General features: G+C 56.6%; 1 protein-coding gene across 1 annotated transcript in view; it reads right to left on the minus strand.

The window, feature by feature from the left end:
* Positions 1-21,826, minus strand: part of LOC143975739 (uncharacterized) — a 165,285-nt gene that overhangs the window by 130,868 nt on the left and 12,591 nt on the right. Inside the window, exons 2-3 of the mRNA XM_077478239.1 lie at positions 1,561-1,659; positions 1,202-1,300 (exon numbers count right to left, since the gene is read on the minus strand). Coding sequence (XP_077334365.1) covers positions 1,202-1,300; positions 1,561-1,642 — 181 coding nt within the window. The 5' untranslated portion in view covers positions 1,643-1,659. The remainder of the gene's footprint in view (positions 1-1,201; positions 1,301-1,560; positions 1,660-21,826) is intronic.

The following is a 21,826-nucleotide window of genomic DNA, read 5'->3' on the forward strand; positions in this document are numbered from 1 at the left end:
TCAGGACCAGACCACCTCTGACCCACAACCCACCTCTATTCAGGACCAGACCACCTCTGACCCACAACCCACCTCTATTCAGGACCAGACCACCTCTGACCCCCAACCCACCTCTATTCAGGACCAGACCACCTCTGACCCCCCACCCACCTCTATTCAGGACCAGACCACCTGTGACCCCCAACCCACCTCTATTCAGGACCAGACAACATCTGATCCCCAACCCACCTCTATTCAGGACCAGACAACCTCTGACCCCCAACCCACCTCTATTCAGGACCAGACCACCTCTGACCCCCAACCCACCTCTATTCAGGACCAGACCACCTCTGACCCCCAACCCACCTCTATTCAGGACCAGACAACCTCTGACCCCCAACCCACCTCTATTCAGGACCAGACAACCTCTGATCCCCAACCCACCTCTATTCAGGACCAGACCACCTCTGACCCACAACCCACCTCTATTCAGGACCAGACCACCTCTGACCCCCAACCCACCTCTATTCAGGACCAGACCACCTCTGACCCCCATCCCACCTCTATTCAGGACCAGACTACCTCTGACCCCCAACCCACCTCTATTCAGGACCAGACCACCTCTGACCCCCAACCCACCTCTATTCAGGACCAGACCACCTCTGACCCCCAACCCACCTCTATTCAGGACCAGACAACCTCTGACCCCCAACCCACCTCTATTCAGGACCAGACCACCTCTGACCCACAACCCACCTCTATTCAGGACCAGACCACCTCTGACCCCCAACCCACCTCTATTCAGGACCAGACCACCTCTGACCCCCAACCCACCTCTATTCAGGACCAGACCACCTCTGACCCCCATCCCACCTCTATTCAGGACCAGACCACCTCTGACCCCCAACCCACCTCTATTCAGGACCAGACCATCTCTGACCCCCATCCCACCTCTATTCAGGACCAGACCACCTCTGACCCCCATCCCACCTCTATTCAGGACCAGACCACCTCTGACCCCCAACCCACCTCTATTCAGGACCAGACTACCTCTGACCCCCAACCCACCTCTATTCAGGACCAGACCACCTCTGACCCCCAACCCACCTCTATTCAGGACCAGACCCCCTCTGACCCCCAACCCACCTCTATTTTCGTATATAACACAATCCATCACAGATTGAAGATGGCGAGCCTCAGAGAACCCCCATATATTACTCACCTGTACTGATCTCTACAGGAAGTCGCTCCTCCTTAATCCCTACATGGAGTTCTTCCTCCTCTTCCTCAAATTTGACATTTCTCTGAGTCATGGAGGTTCCTGAAGAAATACAATGGGAGTGAGAGAGCTAAAAAAGAGGCCGATAGTAAGAGGGGGGGGGGGGGGAAGGGGCAGAGAAAAGGGGGGGGGAGAGGGGTAGAGAGAGGAGGGGGGGAGGGGCAGAATGAAGAGGGGCGTAGGGTAAAGGAAGGAGGAGCATCCAAAGCCTGCAGTGGGGTAAGGGAGCTCCTCACCTCCTCTGTGCTCCTCCTTTACTACTACAGACAGGGGGCAGTAGACATCACATGGACACCACTCACCGGGGTGGATCTCTACAGGGATCTCCTCCTCCTTAATCTTCACCTGGAATTCTTCCTCAGATCTGCCATTTCTCTGAGCCATGGTGAGGAGTTCAGCATCTGAGGATGGAGAGGAGAGTCAAACCAAAGGACTAAGATACTGAAGAGTCTCCGCAGAGGAGGTCCGGGGGAGGGGAGGCCGCTCACATCTCTAGATGATGAATTATGGAGAGATGGAGGATGGGAGAATGGTGAAGATCCCTACAGACCCAACTGAGTCTAGTCAGGAAGGGATCACCATTCTCCCAACACTGCGTGACCGGCTCTGTACCTCCTGTGACCGGCTCTGTACCTCCTGTGACCGGCTCTGTACCTCCTGTGACCGGCTCTGTACCTCCTGTGACCGGCTCTGTACCTCCTGTGACCGGCTCTGTACCTCCTGTGACCGGCTCTGTACCTCCTGTGACCGGCTCTGTACCTCCTGTGACCGGCTCTGTACCTCCTGACTGATCTGAGGGAGACCTCCCATCTATTACTAGGAGGAACCTACCACCGGAATGTGACCGGCTCTGTACCTCCTGTGACCGGCTCTGTACCTCCTGTGACCGGCTCTGTACCTCCTGTGACCGGCTCTGTACCTCCTGTGACCGGCTCTGTACCTCCTGTGACCGGCTCTGTACCTCCTGTGACCGGCTCTGTACCTCCTGTGACCGGCTCTGTACCTCCTGTGACCGGCTCTGTACCTCCTGTGACCGGCTCTGTACCTCCTGTGACCGGCTCTGTACCCCCTGTGACCGGCTCTGTACCTCCTGTGACCGGCTCTGTACCTCCTGACTGTTAAAGAGGTGAGAGATAAGCAGGGAGGGGGTGAGCAGTTGGTCGGTTGGGAAAAGGCGTTCTTGGATAGGATATAGGGGGTTCCTCTGGGGGGAGGGGGGAGGTGTACATAGAGAATAGAGGGGTCCCAGGACAGGATATTGGGGGTTCCTCTGGGGGGAGGTGTACATAGAGAATAGAGGGGTCTCAGGACAGGATATTGGGGGTTCCTCTGGGGGGAGGGGGAGGTGTACATAGAGAATAGAGGGGTCCCAGGACAGGATATTGGGGGTTCCTCTGGGGGGAGGGGGAGGTGTACATAGAGAATAGAGGGGTCTCAGGACAGGATATTGGGGGTTCCTCTGGGGGGAGGGGGAGGTGTACATAGAGAATAGAGGGGTCCCAGGACAGGATATTGGGGGTTTCTCTGGGGGGAGGGGGAGGTGTACATAGAGAATAGAGGGGTCTCAGGACAGGATATTGGGGGTTCCTCTGGGGGGAGGGGGAGGTGTACATAGAGAATAGAGGGGTCCCAGGACAGGATATTGGGGGTTTCTCTGGGGGGAGGTGTACATAGAGAATAGAGGGGTCCCAGGACAGGATATTGGGGGATCCTCTGGGGGGAGGGGGAGGTGTACATAGAGAATAGAGGGGTCTCAGGACAGGATATTGGGGGTTCCTCTGGGGGAGGGGGAGCTGTACATATAGAATAGAGGGACCCCAGGACAGGATACTGGGGGTTTCTCTGGGGGGAGGGGGAGCTGTACATATAGAATAGAGGGACCCCAGGACAGGATACTGGGGGTTTCTCTGGGGGGAGGGGGAGGTGTACATATAGAATAGAGGGGTCCCAGGACAGGATATTGGGGGTTCCTCTGGGGGGAGGTGTAAATAGAGAATAGAGGGGTCTCAGGAAAGGATATTGGGGGTTTCTCTGGGGGGGAGGTGTACATATAGAATAGAGGGACCCCAGGACAGGAAATTGGGGGTTCCTCTGGGGGGAGGGGAGGTGTACATAGAGAATAGAGGGGTCCCAGGACAGGATATTGGGGGTTCCTCTGGGGGGGGGGTGTACATAGAGAATAGAGGGGTCCGAGGACAGGATATTGGGGGTTTCTCTGGGGGGAGGGGGAGGTGTACATAGAGAATAGAGGGGTCCCAGGAAAGGATATTGGGGGATCCTCTGGGGGGAGGGGGAGGTGTACATAGAGAATAGAGGGACCCCAGGACAGGAAATTGGGGGTTCCTCTGGGGGAGGGGGAGGTGTACATAGAGAATAGAGGGGTCCCAGGACAGGATATTTGGGGGTTCCTCTGGGGGGAGGGGGAGGTGTACATAGAGAATAGAGGGGTCTCAGGACAGGATATTGGGGGATCCTCTGGGGGGAGGGGGAGGTGTACATAGAGAATAGAGGGGTCCCAGGACCGGATATTTGGGGTTCCTCTGGGGGGAGGGGGGAGGTGTACATAGAGAATAGAGGGGTCCCAGGACAGGATATTGGGGGTTCCTCTGGGGGGAGGTGTACATAGAGAATAGAGGGGTCTCAGGACAGGATATTGGGGGTTCCTCTGGGGGGAGGGGGAGGTGTACATAGAGAATAGAGGGGTCCCAGGACAGGATATTGGGGGTTCCTCTGGGGGGAGGGGGAGGTGTACATAGAGAATAGAGGGGTCTTAGGACAGGATATTGGGGGTTCCTCTGGGGGGAGGGGGAGGTGTACATAGAGAATAGAGGGGTCTCAGGACAGGATATTGGGGGTTCCTCTGGGGGGAGGGGGAGGTGTACATAGAGAATAGAGGGGTCCCAGGACAGGATATTGGGGGTTTCTCTGGGGGGAGGTGTACATAGAGAATAGAGGGGTCCCAGGACAGGATATTGGGGGATCCTCTGGGGGGAGGGGGAGGTGTACATAGAGAATAGAGGGGTCTCAGGACAGGATATTGGGGGTTCCTCTGGGGGGAGGGGGAGCTGTACATATAGAATAGAGGGACCCCAGGACAGGATACTGGGGGTTTCTCTGGGGGGAGGGGGAGCTGTACATATAGAATAGAGGGACCCCAGGACAGGATACTGGGGGTTTCTCTGGGGGGAGGGGGGAGGTGTACATATAGAATAGAGGGGTCCCAGGACAGGATATTGGGGGTTCCTCTGGGGGGAGGTGTAAATAGAGAATAGAGGGGTCTCAGGACAGGATATTGGGGGTTTCTCTGGGGGGAGGTGTACATATAGAATAGAGGGACCCCAGGACAGGAAATTGGGGGTTCCTCTGGGGGGAGGGGAGGTGTACATAGAGAATAGAGGGGTCCCAGGACAGGATATTGGGGGTTCCTCTGGGGGGGGGTGTACATAGAGAATAGAGGGGTCCCAGGACAGGATATTGGGGGTTTCTCTGGGGGGAGGGGGAGGTGTACATAGAGAATAGAGGGGTCCCAGGAAAGGATATTGGGGGATCCTCTGGGGGGAGGGGGAGGTGTACATAGAGAATAGAGGGACCCCAGGACAGGAAATTGGGGGTTCCTCTGGGGGAGGGGGAGGTGTACATAGAGAATAGAGGGGTCCCAGGACAGGATATTTGGGGGTTCCTCTGGGGGGAGGGGGAGGTGTACATAGAGAATAGAGGGGTCTCAGGACAGGATATTGGGGGATCCTCTGGGGGGAGGGGGAGGTGTACATAGAGAATAGAGGGGTCCCAGGACCGGATATTGGGGGTTCCTCTGGGGGGAGGGGGGAGGTGTACATAGAGAATAGAGGGGTCCCAGGACAGGATATTGGGGGTTCCTCTGGGGGGAGGTGTACATAGAGAATAGAGGGGTCTCAGGACAGGATATTGGGGGTTCCTCTGGGGGGAGGGGGAGGTGTACATAGAGAATAGAGGGGTCCCAGGACAGGATATTGGGGGTTCCTCTGGGGGGAGGGGGAGGTGTACATAGAGAATAGAGGGGTCCCAGGACAGGATATTGGGGGTTCCTCTGGGGGGAGGGGGAGGTGTACATAGAGAATAGAGGGGTCTCAGGACAGGATATTGGGGGTTCCTCTGGGGGGAGGGGGAGGTGTACATAGAGAATAGAGGGGTCCCAGGACAGGATATTGGGGGTTCCTCTGGGGGGAGGGGGAGGTGTACATAGAGAATAGAGGGACCCCAGGACAGGATACTGGGGGTTTCTCTGGGGGGAGGGGGAGGTGTACATATAGAATAGAGGGGTCCCAGGACAGGATATTGGGGGTTTCTCTGGGGGGAGGTGTACATAGAGAATAGAGGGGTCCCAGGACAGGATATTGGGGGATCCTCTGGGGGGAGGGGGAGGTGTACATAGAGAATAGAGGGGTCCCAGGACAGGATATTGGGGGTTCCTCTGGGGGGAGGTGTAAATAGAGAATAGAGGGGTCTCAGGACAGGATATTGGGGGATCCTCTGGGGGGAGGGGGAGGTGTACATAGAGAATAGAGGGGTCTCAGGACAGGATATTGGGGGATCCTCTGGGGGGAGGGGGAGGTGTACATAGAGAATAGAGGGGTCCCAGGACAGGAAATTTGGGGGTTCCTCTGGGGGAGGTGTACATACAGAATAGAGGGGTCCCAGGACAGGATATTGGGGGATCCTCTGGGGGGAGGGGGAGGTGTACATAGAGAATAGAGGGACCCCAGGACAGGAAATTGGGGGTTCCCCTGGGGGGAGGGGGAGGTGTACATAGAGAATAGAGGGGTCTCAGGACAGGATATTGGGGGTTCCTCTGGGGGAGGTGTACATAGAGAATAGAGGGACCCCAGGACAGGATATTGGGGGTTCCTCTGGGGGGAGGTGTACATAGAGAATAGAGGGGTCTCAGGACAGGATATTGGGGGTTCCTCTGGGGGGAGGGGGAGGTGTACATAGAGAATAGAGGGGTCCCAGGACAGGATATTGGGGGTTCCTCTGGGGGGAGGGGGAGGTGTACATAGAGAATAGAGGGGTCCCAGGACAGGATATTGGTGGTTCCTCTGGGGGGAGGGGAAGCTGTACATATAGAATAGAGGGACCCCAGGACAGGATATTGGGGGTTTCTCTGGGGGGAGGGGGAGGTGTACATAGAGAATAGAGGGGTCTCAGGACAGGATATTGGGGGTTCCTCTGGGGGAGGGGGAGGTGTACATAGAGAATAGAGGGGTCTCAGGACAGGATATTGGGGGTTCCTCTGGGGGGAGGTGTACATAGAGAATAGAGGGGTCCCAGGACAGGATATTGGGGGTTCCTCTGGGGGGGGAGGTGTACATAGAGAATAGAGGGGTCTCAGGACAGGATATTGGGGGTTCCTCTGGGGGGAGGTGTACATAGAGAATAGAGGGGTCCCAGGACAGGATATTGGGGGTTCCTCTGGGGGGAGGGGGAGGTGTACATAGAGAATAGAGGGGTCCCAGGACAGGATATTTGGGGGATCCTCTGGGGGGAGGGGGAGGTGTACATAGAGAATAGAGGGACCCCAGGACAGGAAATTGGGGGTTCCTCTGGGGGGGAGGGGGGAGGTGTACATAGAGAATAGAGGGGTCTCAGGACAGGATATTGGGGGTTCCTCTGGGGGGTGGTGTACATAGAGAATAGAGGGACCCCAGGACAGGATATTTGGGGTTCCTCTGGGGGGAGGTGTACATAGAGAATAGAGGGACCCCAGGACAGGATATTGGGGGTTCCTCTGGGGGGAGGTGTACATAGAGAATAGAGGGGTCCCAGGACAGGATATTTGGGGGTTCCTCTGGGGGAGGTCAACATAGAGAATAGAGGGACCCCAGGACAAAATATTGGGGGTTCCTCTGGGGGGGAGGTGTACATAGAGAATAGAGGGACCCCAGGACAGGAAATTGGGGGTTCCTCTGGGGGAGGGGGAGGTGTACATAGAGAATAGAGGGGTCCCAGGACAGGATATTTGGGGGTTCCTCTGGGGGGAGGTGTACATAGAGAATAGAGGGACCCCAGGACAGGAAATTGGGGGTTCCTCTGGGGGGAGGGGGAGGTGTACATAGAGAATAGAGGGGTCCCAGGACAGGATATTGGGGGATCCTCTGGGGGGAGGGGGAGGTGTACATAGAGAATAGAGGGGTCCCAGGACAGGATATTTGGGGGTTCCTCTGGGGGGAGGTGTACATAGAGAATAGAGGGACCCCAGGACAGGATATTGGTGGTTCCTCTGGGGGGAGGGGAAGCTGTACATATAGAATAGAGGGACCCCAGGACAGGAAATTGGGGGTTCCTCTGGGGGGAGGGGGAGGTGTACATAGAGAATAGAGGGGTCTCAGGACAGGATATTGGGGGTTCCTCTGGGGGGAGGGGGAGGTGTACATAGAGAATAGAGGGGTCTCAGGACAAGATATTGGGGGTTCCTCTGGGGGAGGTGTACATACAGAATAGAGGGGTCCCAGGACAGGATATTTGGGGGTTCCTCTGGGGGGAGGTGTACATAGAGAATAGAGGGGTCCCAGGACAGGATATTTGGGGGTTCCTCTGGGGGGAGGTGTACATAGAGAATAGAGGGGTCCCAGGACAGGATATTGGGGGATCCTCTGGGGGGAGGGGGAGGTGTACATAGAGAATAGAGGGGTCTCAGGACAGGATATTGGGGGATCCTCTGGGGGGAGGGGGAGGTGTACATAGAGAATAGAGGGGTCCCAGGACAGGATATTGGGGGATCCTCTGGGGGGAGGGGGAGGTGTACATAGAGAATAGAGGGGTCCCAGGACAGGATATTGGGGGATCCTCTGGGGGGAGGGGGAGGTGTGCATAGAGAATAGAGGGGTCCCAGGACAGGATATTTGGGGGTTCCTCTGGGGGGAGGTGTACATAGAGAATAGAGGGGTCTCAGGACAGGATATTGGGGGTTCCTCTGGGGGGAGGGGGAGGTGTACATAGAGAATAGAGGGGTCCCAGGACAGGATATTGGGGGTTCCTCTGGGGGGAGGGGGAGGTGTACATAGAGAATAGAGGGGTCTCAGGACAGGATATTGGGGGTTCCTCTGGGGGGAGGGGGAGGTGTACATAGAGAATAGAGGGGTCCCAGGACAGGATATTGGGGGTTTCTCTGGGGGGAGGGGGAGGTGTACATAGAGAATAGAGGGGTCTCAGGACAGGATATTGGGGGTTCCTCTGGGGGGAGGGGGAGGTGTACATAGAGAATAGAGGGGTCCCAGGACAGGATATTGGGGGTTTCTCTGGGGGGAGGTGTACATAGAGAATAGAGGGGTCCCAGGACAGGATATTGGGGGATCCTCTGGGGGGAGGGGGAGGTGTACATAGAGAATAGAGGGGTCCCAGGACAGGATATTGGGGGTTCCTCTGGGGGGAGGGGGAGGTGTACATAGAGAATAGAGGGGTCTCAGGACAGGATATTGGGGGTTCCTCTGGGGGGAGGGGGAGGTGTACATAGAGAATAGAGGGGTCTCAGGACAGGATATTGGGGGTTCCTCTGGGGGGAGGTGTACATAGAGAATAGAGGGGTCCCAGGACAGGATATTGGGGGTTCCTCTGGGGGGGAGGTGTACATAGAGAATAGAGGGGTCTCAGGACAGGATATTGGGGGTTCCTCTGGGGGGAGGTGTACATAGAGAATAGAGGGGTCCCAGGACAGGATATTGGGGGTTCCTCTGGGGGAGGGGGAGGTGTACATAGAGAATAGAGGGGTCTCAGGACAGGATATTGGGGGTTCCTCTGGGGGGAGGTGTACATAGAGAATAGAGGGGTCCCAGGACAGGATATTGGGGGTTCCTCTGGGGGGAGGGGGAGGTGTACATAGAGAATAGAGGGGTCCCAGGACAGGATATTTGGGGGATCCTCTGGGGGGAGGGGGAGGTGTACATAGAGAATAGAGGGACCCCAGGACAGGAAATTGGGGGTTCCTCTGGGGGGGAGGGGGGAGGTGTACATAGAGAATAGAGGGGTCTCAGGACAGGATATTGGGGGTTCCTCTGGGGGGAGGTGTACATAGAGAATAGAGGGACCCCAGGACAGGATATTGGGGGTTCCTCTGGGGGAGGGGGAGGTGTACATAGAGAATAGAGGGACCCCAGGACAGGATATTTGGGGTTCCTCTGGGGGGAGGTGTACATAGAGAATAGAGGGACCCCAGGACAGGATATTGGGGGTTCCTCTGGGGGGAGGTGTACATAGAGAATAGAGGGGTCCCAGGACAGGATATTTGGGGGTTCCTCTGGGGGAGGTCAACATAGAGAATAGAGGGACCCCAGGACAAGATATTGGGGGTTCCTCTGGGGGGAGGTGTACATAGAGAATAGAGGGACCCCAGGACAGGAAATTGGGGGTTCCTCTGGGGGGAGGGGGAGGTGTACATAGAGAATAGAGGGGTCTCAGGACAGGATATTGGGGGTTCCTCTGGGGGGAGGTGTACATACAGAATAGAGGGGTCCCAGGACAGGATATTGGGGGATCCTCTGGGGGGAGGGGGAGGTGTACATAGAGAATAGAGGGGTCCCAGGACAGGATATTGGGGGATCCTCTGGGGGGAGGGAGAGGTGTACATAGAGAATAGAGGGGTCCCAGGACAGGATATTGGGGGATCCTCTGGGGGGAGGGGGAGGTGTACATAGAGAATAGAGGGGTCCCAGGACAGGATATTGGGGGATCCTCTGGGGGGAGGGGGAGGTGTACATAGAGAATAGAGGGGTCTCAGGACAGGATATTGGGGGTTCCTCTGGGGGGAGGGGGAGCTGTACATATAGAATAGAGGGACCCCAGGACAGGATACTGGGGGTTTCTCTGGGGGGAGGGGGAGGTGTACATATAGAATAGAGGGGTCCCAGGACAGGATATTGGGGGTTCCTCTGGGGGGAGGGGGAGGTGTACATATAGAATAGAGGGGTCTCAGGACAGGATATTGGGGGTTCCTCTGGGGGGAGGGGGAGCTGTACATATAGAATAGAGGGACCCCAGGACAGGATACTGGGGGTTTCTCTGGGGGGAGGGGGAGGTGTACATATAGAATAGAGGGACCCCAGGACAGGATATTGGGGGTTCCTCTGGGGGGAGGTGTAAATAGAGAATAGAGGGGTCTCAGGACAGGATATTGGGGGTTCCTCTGGGGGGAGGGGGAGGTGTACATATAGAATAGAGGGACCCCAGGACAGGAAATTGGGGGTTCCTCTGGGGGGAGGGGAGGTGTACATAGAGAATAGAGGGGTCCCAGGACAGGATATTGGGGGTTCCTCTGGGGGGGGGGGTGTACATAGAGAATAGAGGGGTCCCAGGACAGGATATTGGGGGTTTCTCTGGGGGGAGGTGTACATAGAGAATAGAGGGGTCCCAGGACAGGATATTGGGGGATCCTCTGGGGGGAGGGGGAGGTGTACATAGAGAATAGAGGGGTCCCAGGACAGGATATTGGGGGATCCTCTGGGGGGAGGGGGAGGTGTACATAGAGAATAGAGGGGTCCCAGGACAGGATATTTGGGGGTTCCTCTGGGGGGAGGTGTACATAGAGAATAGAGGGGTCCCAGGACAGGATATTGGGGGATCCTCTGGGGGGAGGGGGAGGTGTACATAGAGAATAGAGGGACCCCAGGACAGGATATTGGGGGATCCTCTGGGGGGAGGGGGAGGTGTACATAGAGAATAGAGGGGTCTCAGGACAGGATATTGGGGGTTCCTCTGGGGGGAGGGGGAGGTGTACATAGAGAATAGAGGGGTCTCAGGACAGGATATTGGGGGTTCCTCTGGGGGGAGGTGTACATAGAGAATAGAGGGGTCCCAGGACAGGATATTGGGGGTTCCTCTGGGGGGGAGGTGTACATAGAGAATAGAGGGGTCTCAGGACAGGATATTGGGGGTTCCTCTGGGGGGAGGGGGAGGTGTACATAGAGAATAGAGGGGTCTCAGGACAGGATATTGGGGGTTCCTCTGGGGGGAGGTGTACATAGAGAATAGAGGGGTCCCAGGACAGGATATTTGGGGGATCCTCTGGGGGGAGGGGGAGGTGTACATAGAGAATAGAGGGGTCCCAGGACAGGATATTTGGGGGATCCTCTGGGGGGAGGGGGAGGTGTACATAGAGAATAGAGGGGTCCCAGGACAGGATATTTGGGGGTTCCTCTGGGGGGAGGTGTACATAGAGAATAGAGGGACCCCAGGACAGGAAATTGGGGGTTCCTCTGGGGGGAGGGGGAGGTGTACATACAGAATAGAGGGGTCCCAGGACAGGATATTGGGGGATCCTCTGGGGGGAGGGGGAGGTGTACATAGAGAATAGAGGGGTCCCAGGACAGGATATTGGGGGATCCTCTGGGGGGAGGGGGAGGTGTACATAGAGAATAGAGGGGTCCCAGGACAGGATATTGGGGGATCCTCTGGGGGGAGGGGGAGGTGTACATAGAGAATAGAGGGGTCCCAGGACAGGATATTGGGGGATCCTCTGGGGGGAGGGGGAGGTGTACATAGAGAATAGAGGGGTCTCAGGACAGGATATTGGGGGTTCCTCTGGGGGGAGGTGTACATAGAGAATAGAGGGGTCTCAGGACAGGATATTGGGGGATCCTCTGGGGGGAGGGGGAGGTGTACATAGAGAATAGAGGGGTCCCAGGACAGGATATTGGGGGATCCTCTGGGGGGAGGGGGAGCTGTACATATAGAATAGAGGGACCCCAGGACAGGATACTGGGGGTTCCTCTGGGGGGAGGGGGAGGTGTACATATAGAATAGAGGGGTCCCAGGACAGGATATTGGGGGTTACTCTGGGGGGAGGGGGAGGTGTACATATAGAATAGAGGGGTCTCAGGACAGGATATTGGGGGTTCCTCTGGGGGGAGGGGGAGCTGTACATATAGAATAGAGGGACCCCAGGACAGGATACTGGGGGTTTCTCTGGGGGGAGGGGGAGGTGTACATATAGAATAGAGGGGTCCCAGGACAGGATATTGGGGGTTCCTCTGGGGGGAGGTGTAAATAGAGAATAGAGGGGTCTCAGGACAGGATATTGGGGGTTCCTCTGGGGGGAGGGGGAGGTGTACATATAGAATAGAGGGACCCCAGGACAGGAAATTGGGGGTTCCTCTGGGGGGAGGGGAGGTGTACATAGAGAATAGAGGGGTCCCAGGACAGGATATTGGGGGTTCCTCTGGGGGGGGGGGTGTACATAGAGAATAGAGGGGTCCCAGGACAGGATATTGGGGGTTTCTCTGGGGGGAGGTGTACATAGAGAATAGAGGGGTCCCAGGACAGGATATTGGGGGATCCTCTGGGGGGAGGGGGAGGTGTACATAGAGAATAGAGGGGTCCCAGGACAGGATATTGGGGGATCCTCTGGGGGGAGGGGGAGGTGTACATAGAGAATAGAGGGGTCCCAGGACAGGATATTTGGGGGTTCCTCTGGGGGGAGGTGTACATAGAGAATAGAGGGACCCCAGGACAGGATATTGGGGGATCCTCTGGGGGGAGGGGGAGGTGTACATAGAGAATAGAGGGGTCTCAGGACAGGATATTGGGGGTTCCTCTGGGGGGAGGGGGAGGTGTACATAGAGAATAGAGGGGTCTCAGGACAGGATATTGGGGGTTCCTCTGGGGGGAGGGGGAGGTGTACATAGAGAATAGAGGGGGTCTCAGGACAGGATATTGGGGGTTCCTCTGGGGGAGGTGTACATAGAGAATAGAGGGACCCCAGGACAGGATATTGGGGGTTCCTCTGGGGGGAGGTGTACATAGAGAATAGAGGGGTCTCAGGACAGGATATTGGGGGTTCCTCTGGGGGGAGGGGGAGGTGTACATAGAGAATAGAGGGGTCCCAGGACAGGATATTGGGGGTTCCTCTGGGGGGAGGGGGAGGTGTACATAGAGAATAGAGGGGTCCCAGGACAGGATATTGGTGGTTCCTCTGGGGGGAGGGGAAGCTGTACATATAGAATAGAGGGACCCCAGGACAGGATATTGGGGGTTTCTCTGGGGGGAGGGGGAGGTGTACATAGAGAATAGAGGGGTCTCAGGACAGGATATTGGGGGTTCCTCTGGGGGAGGGGGAGGTGTACATAGAGAATAGAGGGGTCTCAGGACAGGATATTGGGGGTTCCTCTGGGGGGAGGTGTACATAGAGAATAGAGGGGTCCCAGGACAGGATATTGGGGGTTCCTCTGGGGGGGAGGTGTACATAGAGAATAGAGGGGTCTCAGGACAGGATATTGGGGGTTCCTCTGGGGGGAGGTGTACATAGAGAATAGAGGGGTCCCAGGACAGGATATTGGGGGTTCCTCTGGGGGGAGGGGGAGGTGTACATAGAGAATAGAGGGGTCCCAGGACAGGATATTTGGGGGATCCTCTGGGGGGAGGGGGAGGTGTACATAGAGAATAGAGGGACCCCAGGACAGGAAATTGGGGGTTCCTCTGGGGGGGAGGGGGGAGGTGTACATAGAGAATAGAGGGGTCTCAGGACAGGATATTGGGGGTTCCTCTGGGGGGTGGTGTACATAGAGAATAGAGGGACCCCAGGACAGGATATTTGGGGTTCCTCTGGGGGGAGGTGTACATAGAGAATAGAGGGACCCCAGGACAGGATATTGGGGGTTCCTCTGGGGGGAGGTGTACATAGAGAATAGAGGGGTCCCAGGACAGGATATTTGGGGGTTCCTCTGGGGGAGGTCAACATAGAGAATAGAGGGACCCCAGGACAGGATATTGGGGGATCCTCTGGGGGGAGGGGAGGTGTACATAGAGAATAGAGGGACCCCAGGACAGGAAATTGGGGGTTCCTCTGGGGGAGGGGGAGGTGTACATAGAGAATAGAGGGGTCCCAGGACAGGATATTTGGGGGTTCCTCTGGGGGGAGGTGTACATAGAGAATAGAGGGACCCCAGGACAGGAAATTGGGGGTTCCTCTGGGGGGGAGGGGGGAGGTGTACATAGAGAATAGAGGGGTCTCAGGACAGGATATTGGGGGTTCCTCTGGGGGGTGGTGTACATAGAGAATAGAGGGACCCCAGGACAGGATATTTGGGGTTCCTCTGGGGGGAGGTGTACATAGAGAATAGAGGGACCCCAGGACAGGATATTGGGGGTTCCTCTGGGGGGAGGTGTACATAGAGAATAGAGGGGTCCCAGGACAGGATATTTGGGGGTTCCTCTGGGGGAGGTCAACATAGAGAATAGAGGGACCCCAGGACAAAATATTGGGGGTTCCTCTGGGGGGGAGGTGTACATAGAGAATAGAGGGACCCCAGTACAGGAAATTGGGGGTTCCTCTGGGGGAGGGGGAGGTGTACATAGAGAATAGAGGGGTCCCAGGACAGGATATTTGGGGGTTCCTCTGGGGGGAGGTGTACATAGAGAATAGAGGGACCCCAGGACAGGAAATTGGGGGTTCCTCTGGGGGGAGGGGGAGGTGTACATAGAGAATAGAGGGGTCCCAGGACAGGATATTGGGGGATCCTCTGGGGGGAGGGGGAGGTGTACATAGAGAATAGAGGGGTCCCAGGACAGGATATTGGGGGATCCTCTGGGGGGAGGGGGAGGTGTACATAGAGAATAGAGGGGTCCCAGGACAGGATATTTGGGGGTTCCTCTGGGGGGAGGTGTACATAGAGAATAGAGGGACCCCAGGACAGGATATTGGTGGTTCCTCTGGGGGGAGGGGAAGGTGTACATAGAGAATAGAGGGGTCCCAGGACAGGATATTTGGGGGTTCCTCTGGGGGGAGGTGTACATATAGAATAGAGGGACCCCAGGACAGGAAATTGGGGGTTCCTCTGGGGGAGGTGTACATAGAGAATAGAGGGGTCTCAGGACAGGATATTGGGGGTTCCTCTGGGGGGAGGGGGAGGTGTACATAGAGAATAGAGGGGTCCCAGGACAGGATATTTGGGGGTTCCTCTGGGGGGAGGTGTACATATAGAATAGAGGGACCCCAGGACAGGAAATTGGGGGTTCCTCTGGGGGAGGTGTACATAGAGAATAGAGGGGTCTCAGGACAGGATATTGGGGGTTCCTCTGGGGGGAGGGGGAGGTGTACATAGAGAATAGAGGGGTCTCAGGACAAGATATTGGGGGTTCCTCTGGGGGAGGTGTACATACAGAATAGAGGGGTCCCAGGACAGGATATTTGGGGGTTCCTCTGGGGGGAGGTGTACATAGAGAATAGAGGGACCCCAGGACAGGATATTGGGGGATCCTCTGGGGGGAGGGGGAGGTGTACATAGAGAATAGAGGGGTCTCAGGACAGGATATTGGGGGATCCTCTGGGGGGAGGGGGAGGTGTACATAGAGAATAGAGGGGTCCCAGGACAGGATATTGGGGGATCCTCTGGGGGGAGGGGGAGGTGTACATAGAGAATAGAGGGGTCCCAGGACAGGATATTGGGGGATCCTCTGGGGGGAGGGGGAGGTGTGCATAGAGAATAGAGGGGTCCCAGGACAGGATATTTGGGGGTTCCTCTGGGGGGAGGGGGAGGTGTACATAGAGAATAGAGGGGTCCCAGGACAGGATATTGGGGGTTCCTCTGGGGGGAGGGGGAGGTGTACATAGAGAATAGAGGGGTCTCAGGACAGGATATTGGGGGTTCCTCTGGGGGGAGGGGGAGGTGTACATAGAGAATAGAGGGGTCCCAGGACAGGATATTGGGGGTTCCTCTGGGGGGAGGGGGAGGTGTACATAGAGAATAGAGGGGTCTCAGGACAGGATATTGGGGGTTCCTCTGGGGGGAGGGGGAGGTGTACATAGAGAATAGAGGGGTCCCAGGACAGGATATTGGGGGTTTCTCTGGGGGGAGGGGGAGGTGTACATAGAGAATAGAGGGGTCCCAGGACAGGATATTGGGGGTTTCTCTGGGGGGAGGTGTACATAGAGAATAGAGGGGTCCCAGGACAGGATATTGGGGGATCCTCTGGGGGGAGGGGGAGGTGTACATAGAGAATAGAGGGGTCCCAGGACAGGATATTGGGGGTTCCTCTGGGGGGAGGGGGAGGTGTACATAGAGAATAGAGGGGTCTCAGGACAGGATATTGGGGGTTCCTCTGGGGGGAGGGGGAGGTGTACATAGAGAATAGAGGGGTCTCAGGACAGGATATTGGGGGTTCCTCTGGGGGGAGGTGTACATAGAGAATAGAGGGGTCCCAGGACAGGATATTGGGGGTTCCTCTGGGGGGGAGGTGTACATAGAGAATAGAGGGGTCTCAGGACAGGATATTGGGGGTTCCTCTGGGGGGAGGTGTACATAGAGAATAGAGGGGTCCCAGGACAGGATATTGGGGGTTCCTCTGGGGGAGGGGGAGGTGTACATAGAGAATAGAGGGGTCTCAGGACAGGATATTGGGGGTTCCTCTGGGGGGAGGGGGAGGTGTACATAGAGAATAGAGGGGTCCCAGGACAGGATATTTGGGGGATCCTCTGGGGGGAGGGGGAGGTGTACATAGAGAATAGAGGGACCCCAGGACAGGAAATTGGGGGTTCCTCTGGGGGGGAGGGGGGAGGTGTACATAGAGAATAGAGGGGTCCCAGGACAGGATATTGGGGGTTCCTCTGGGGGGAGGGGGAGGTGTACATAGAGAATAGAGGGGTCCCAGGACAGGATATTTGGGGGATCCTCTGGGGGGAGGGGGAGGTGTACATAGAGAATAGAGGGACCCCAGGACAGGAAATTGGGGGTTCCTCTGGGGGGGAGGGGGGAGGTGTACATAGAGAATAGAGGGGTCTCAGGACAGGATATTGGGGGTTCCTCTGGGGGGAGGTGTACATAGAGAATAGAGGGACCCCAGGACAGGATATTGGGGGTTCCTCTGGGGGAGGGGGAGGTGTACATAGAGAATAGAGGGACCCCAGGACAGGATATTTGGGGTTCCTCTGGGGGGAGGTGTACATAGAGAATAGAGGGACCCCAGGACAGGATATTGGGGGTTCCTCTGGGGGGAGGTGTACATAGAGAATAGAGGGGTCCCAGGACAGGATATTTGGGGGTTCCTCTGGGGGAGGTCAACATAGAGAATAGAGGGACCCCAGGACAAGATATTGGGGGTTCCTCTGGGGGGAGGTGTACATAGAGAATAGAGGGACCCCAGGACAGGAAATTGGGGGTTCCTCTGGGGGGAGGGGGAGGTGTACATAGAGAATAGAGGGGTCTCAGGACAGGATATTGGGGGTTCCTCTGGGGGGAGGTGTACATAGAGAATAGAGGGACCCCAGGACAGGAAATTGGGGGTTCCTCTGGGGGGAGGGGGAGGTGTACATACAGAATAGAGGGGTCCCAGGACAGGATATTGGGGGATCCTCTGGGGGGAGGGGGAGGTGTACATAGAGAATAGAGGGGTCCCAGGACAGGATATTGGGGGATCCTCTGGGGGGAGGGGGAGGTGTACATAGAGAATAGAGGGGTCCCAGGACAGGATATTGGGGGATCCTCTGGGGGGAGGGGGAGGTGTACATAGAGAATAGAGGGGTCCCAGGACAGGATATTGGGGGATCCTCTGGGGGGAGGGGGAGGTGTACATAGAGAATAGAGGGGTCTCAGGACAGGATATTGGGGGTTCCTCTGGGGGGAGGGGGAGCTGTACATATAGAATAGAGGGACCCCAGGACAGGATACTGGGGGTTTCTCTGGGGGGAGGGGGAGGTGTACATATAGAATAGAGGGGTCCCAGGACAGGATATTGGGGGTTCCTCTGGGGGGAGGGGGAGGTGTACATATAGAATAGAGGGACCCCAGGACAGGATACTGGGGGTTTCTCTGGGGGGAGGGGGAGGTGTACATATAGAATAGAGGGGTCCCAGGACAGGATATTGGGGGTTCCTCTGGGGGGAGGTGTAAATAGAGAATAGAGGGGTCTCAGGACAGGATATTGGGGGTTCCTCTGGGGGGAGGGGGAGGTGTACATATAGAATAGAGGGACCCCAGGACAGGAAATTGGGGGTTCCTCTGGGGGGAGGGGAGGTGTACATAGAGAATAGAGGGGTCCCAGGACAGGATATTGGGGGTTCCTCTGGGGGGGGGGTGTACATAGAGAATAGAGGGGTCCCAGGACAGGATATTGGGGGTTTCTCTGGGGGGAGGTGTACATAGAGAATAGAGGGGTCCCAGGACAGGATATTGGGGGATCCTCTGGGGGGAGGGGGAGGTGTACATAGAGAATAGAGGGGTCCCAGGACAGGATATTGGGGGATCCTCTGGGGGGAGGGGGAGGTGTACATAGAGAATAGAGGGGTCCCAGGACAGGATATTTGGGGGTTCCTCTGGGGGGAGGTGTACATAGAGAATAGAGGGACCCCAGGACAGGATATTGGGGGATCCTCTGGGGGGAGGGGGAGGTGTACATAGAGAATAGAGGGGTCTCAGGACAGGATATTGGGGGTTCCTCTGGGGGGAGGGGGAGGTGTACATAGAGAATAGAGGGGTCTCAGGACAGGATATTGGGGGTTCCTCTGGGGGAGGTGTACATAGAGAATAGAGGGGTCCCAGGACAGGATATTGGGGGTTCCTCTGGGGGGGAGGTGTACATAGAGAATAGAGGGGTCTCAGGACAGGATATTGGGGGTTCCTCTGGGGGGAGGGGGAGGTGTACATAGAGAATAGAGGGGTCCCAGGACAGGATATTGGGGGTTCCTCTGGGGGAGGGGGAGGTGTACATAGAGAATAGAGGGGTCTCAGGACAGGATATTGGGGGTTCCTCTGGGGGGAGGTGTACATAGAGAATAGAGGGGTCCCAGGACAGGATATTTGGGGGATCCTCTGGGGGGAGGGGGAGGTGTACATAGAGAATAGAGGGGTCCCAGGACAGGATATTTGGGGGATCCTCTGGGGGGAGGGGGAGGTGTACATAGAGAATAGAGGGGTCCCAGGACAGGATATTTGGGGGTTCCTCTGGGGGGAGGTGTACATAGAGAATAGAGGGGTCCCAGGACAGGATATTGGGGGTTCCTCTGGGGGGAGGGGGAGGTGTACATAGAGAATAGAGGGACCCCAGGACAGGAAATTGGGGGTTCCTCTGGGGGGAGGGGGAGGTGTACATACAGAATAGAGGGGTCCCAGGACAGGATATTGGGGGATCCTCTGGGGGGAGGGGGAGGTGTACATAGAGAATAGAGGGGTCCCAGGACAGGATATTGGGGGATCCTCTGGGGGGAGGGGGAGGTGTACATAGAGAATAGAGGGGTCCCAGGACAGGATATTGGGGGATCCTCTGGGGGGATGGGGAGGTGTACATAGAGAATAGAGGGGTCCCAGGACAGGATATTGGGGGATCCTCTGGGGGGAGGGGGAGGTGTACATAGAGAATAGAGGGGTCTCAGGACAGGATATTGGGGGTTCCTCTGGGGGGAGGGGGAGCTGTACATATAGAATAGAGGGACCCCAGGACAGGATACTGGGGGTTTCTCTGGGGGGAGGGGGAGGTGTACATATAGAATAGAGGGGTCCCAGGACAGGATATTGGGGGTTCCTCTGGGGGGAGGTGTAAATAGAGAATAGAGGGGTCTCAGGACAGGATATTGGGGGTTCCTCTGGGGGGAGGGGGAGGTGTACATATAGAATAGAGGGACCCCAGGACAGGAAATTGGGGGTTCCTCTGGGGGGAGGGGAGGTGTACATAGAGAATAGAGGGGTCCCAGGACAGGATATTGGGGGTTCCTCTGGGGGGGGGGGTGTACATAGAGAATAGAGGGGTCCCAGGACAGGATATTGGGGGTTTCTCTGGGGGGAGGTGTACATAGAGAATAGAGGGGTCCCAGGACAGGATATTGGGGGATCCTCTGGGGGGAGGGGGAGGTGTACATAGAGAATAGAGGGGTCCCAGGACAGGATATTGGGGGATCCTCTGGGGGGAGGGGGAGGTGTACATAGAGAATAGAGGGGTCCCAGGACAGGAAATTGGGGGTTCCTCTGGGGGGAGGGGGAGGTGTACATAGAGAATAGAGGGACCCCAGGACAGGATATTGGGGGATCCTCTGGGGGGAGGGGGAGGTGTACATAGAGAATAGAGGGGTCTCAGGACAGGATATTGGGGGTTCCTCTGGGGGGAGGGGGAGGTGTACATAGAGAATAGAGGGGTCTCAGGACAGGATATTGGGGGTTCCTCTGGGGGGAGGGGGAGGTGTACATAGAGAATAGAGGGGTCTCAGGACAGGATATTGGGGGTTCCTCTGGGGGGAGGTGTACATAGAGAATAGAGGGGTCCCAGGACAGGATATTGGGGGTTCCTCTGGGGGGGAGGTGTACATAGAGAATAGAGGGGTCTCAGGACAGGATATTGGGGGTTCCTCTGGGGGGAGGTGTACATAGAGAATAGAGGGGTCCCAGGACAGGATATTGGGGGTTCCTCTGGGGGAGGGGGAGGTGTACATAGAGAATAGAGGGGTCTCAGGACAGGATATTGGGGGTTCCTCTGGGGGGAGGGGGAGGTGTACATAGAGAATAGAGGGGTCTCAGGACAGGATATTGGGGGATCCTCTGGGGGGAGGGGGAGGTGTACATAGAGAATAGAGGGGTCCCAGGACAGGATATTGGGGGTTCCTCTGGGGGGAGGGGGAGGTGTACATAGAGAATAGAGGGGTCCAAGGACAGGATATTTGGGGGATCCTCTGGGGGGAGGGGGAGGTGTACATAGAGAATAGAGGGGTCTCAGGACAGGATATTGGGGGTTCCTCTGGGGGGTGGTGTACATAGAGAATAGAGGGACCCCAGGACAGGATATTTGGGGTTCCTCTGGGGGGAGGTGTACATAGAGAATAGAGGGACCCCAGGACAGGATATTGGGGGTTCCTCTGGGGGGTGGTGTACATAGAGAATAGAGGGACCCCAGGACAGGATATTGGGGGTTCCTCTGGGGGGAGGTGTACATAGAGAATAGAGGGGTCCCAGGACAGGATATTTGGGGGTTCCTCTGGGGGAGGTCAACATAGAGAATAGAGGGACCCCAGGACAAGATATTGGGGGTTCCTCTGGGGGGAGGTGTACATAGAGAATAGAGGGACCCCAGGACAGGAAATTGGGGGTTCCTCTGGGGGAGGGGGAGGTGTACATAGAGAATAGAGGGGTCCCAGGACAGGATATTTGGGGGTTCCTCTGGGGGGAGGTGTACATAGAGAATAGAGGGACCCCAGGACAGGAAATTGGGGGTTCCTCTGGGGGGAGGGGGAGGTGTACATAGAGAATAGAGGGGTCTCAGGACAAGATATTGGGGGTTCCTCTGGGGGAGGTGTACATACAGAATAGAGGGGTCCCAGGACAGGATATTGGGGGATCCTCTGGGGGGAGGGGGAGGTGTACATAGAGAATAGAGGGGTCCCAGGACAGGATATTGGGGGATCCTCTGGGGGGAGGGGGGAGGTGTACATAGAGAATAGAGGGGTCTCAGGACAGGATATTGGGGGTTCCTCTGGGGGGAGGTGTACATAGAGAATAGAGGGACCCCAGGACAGGAAATTGGGGGTTCCTCTGGGGGAGGGGGAGGTGTACATAGAGAATAGAGGGGTCCCAGGACAGGATATTTGGGGGTTCCTCTGGGGGGAGGTGTACATAGAGAATAGAGGGA

Source organism: Lithobates pipiens, unplaced genomic scaffold (assembly GCF_037356315.1).
Source record: "Lithobates pipiens isolate NorthernLeopardFrog02 unplaced genomic scaffold, aLitPip1_a1.2 Scaffold_13, whole genome shotgun sequence".
NCBI classification, from domain to species: Eukaryota; Metazoa; Chordata; class Amphibia; order Anura; family Ranidae; genus Lithobates; species Lithobates pipiens.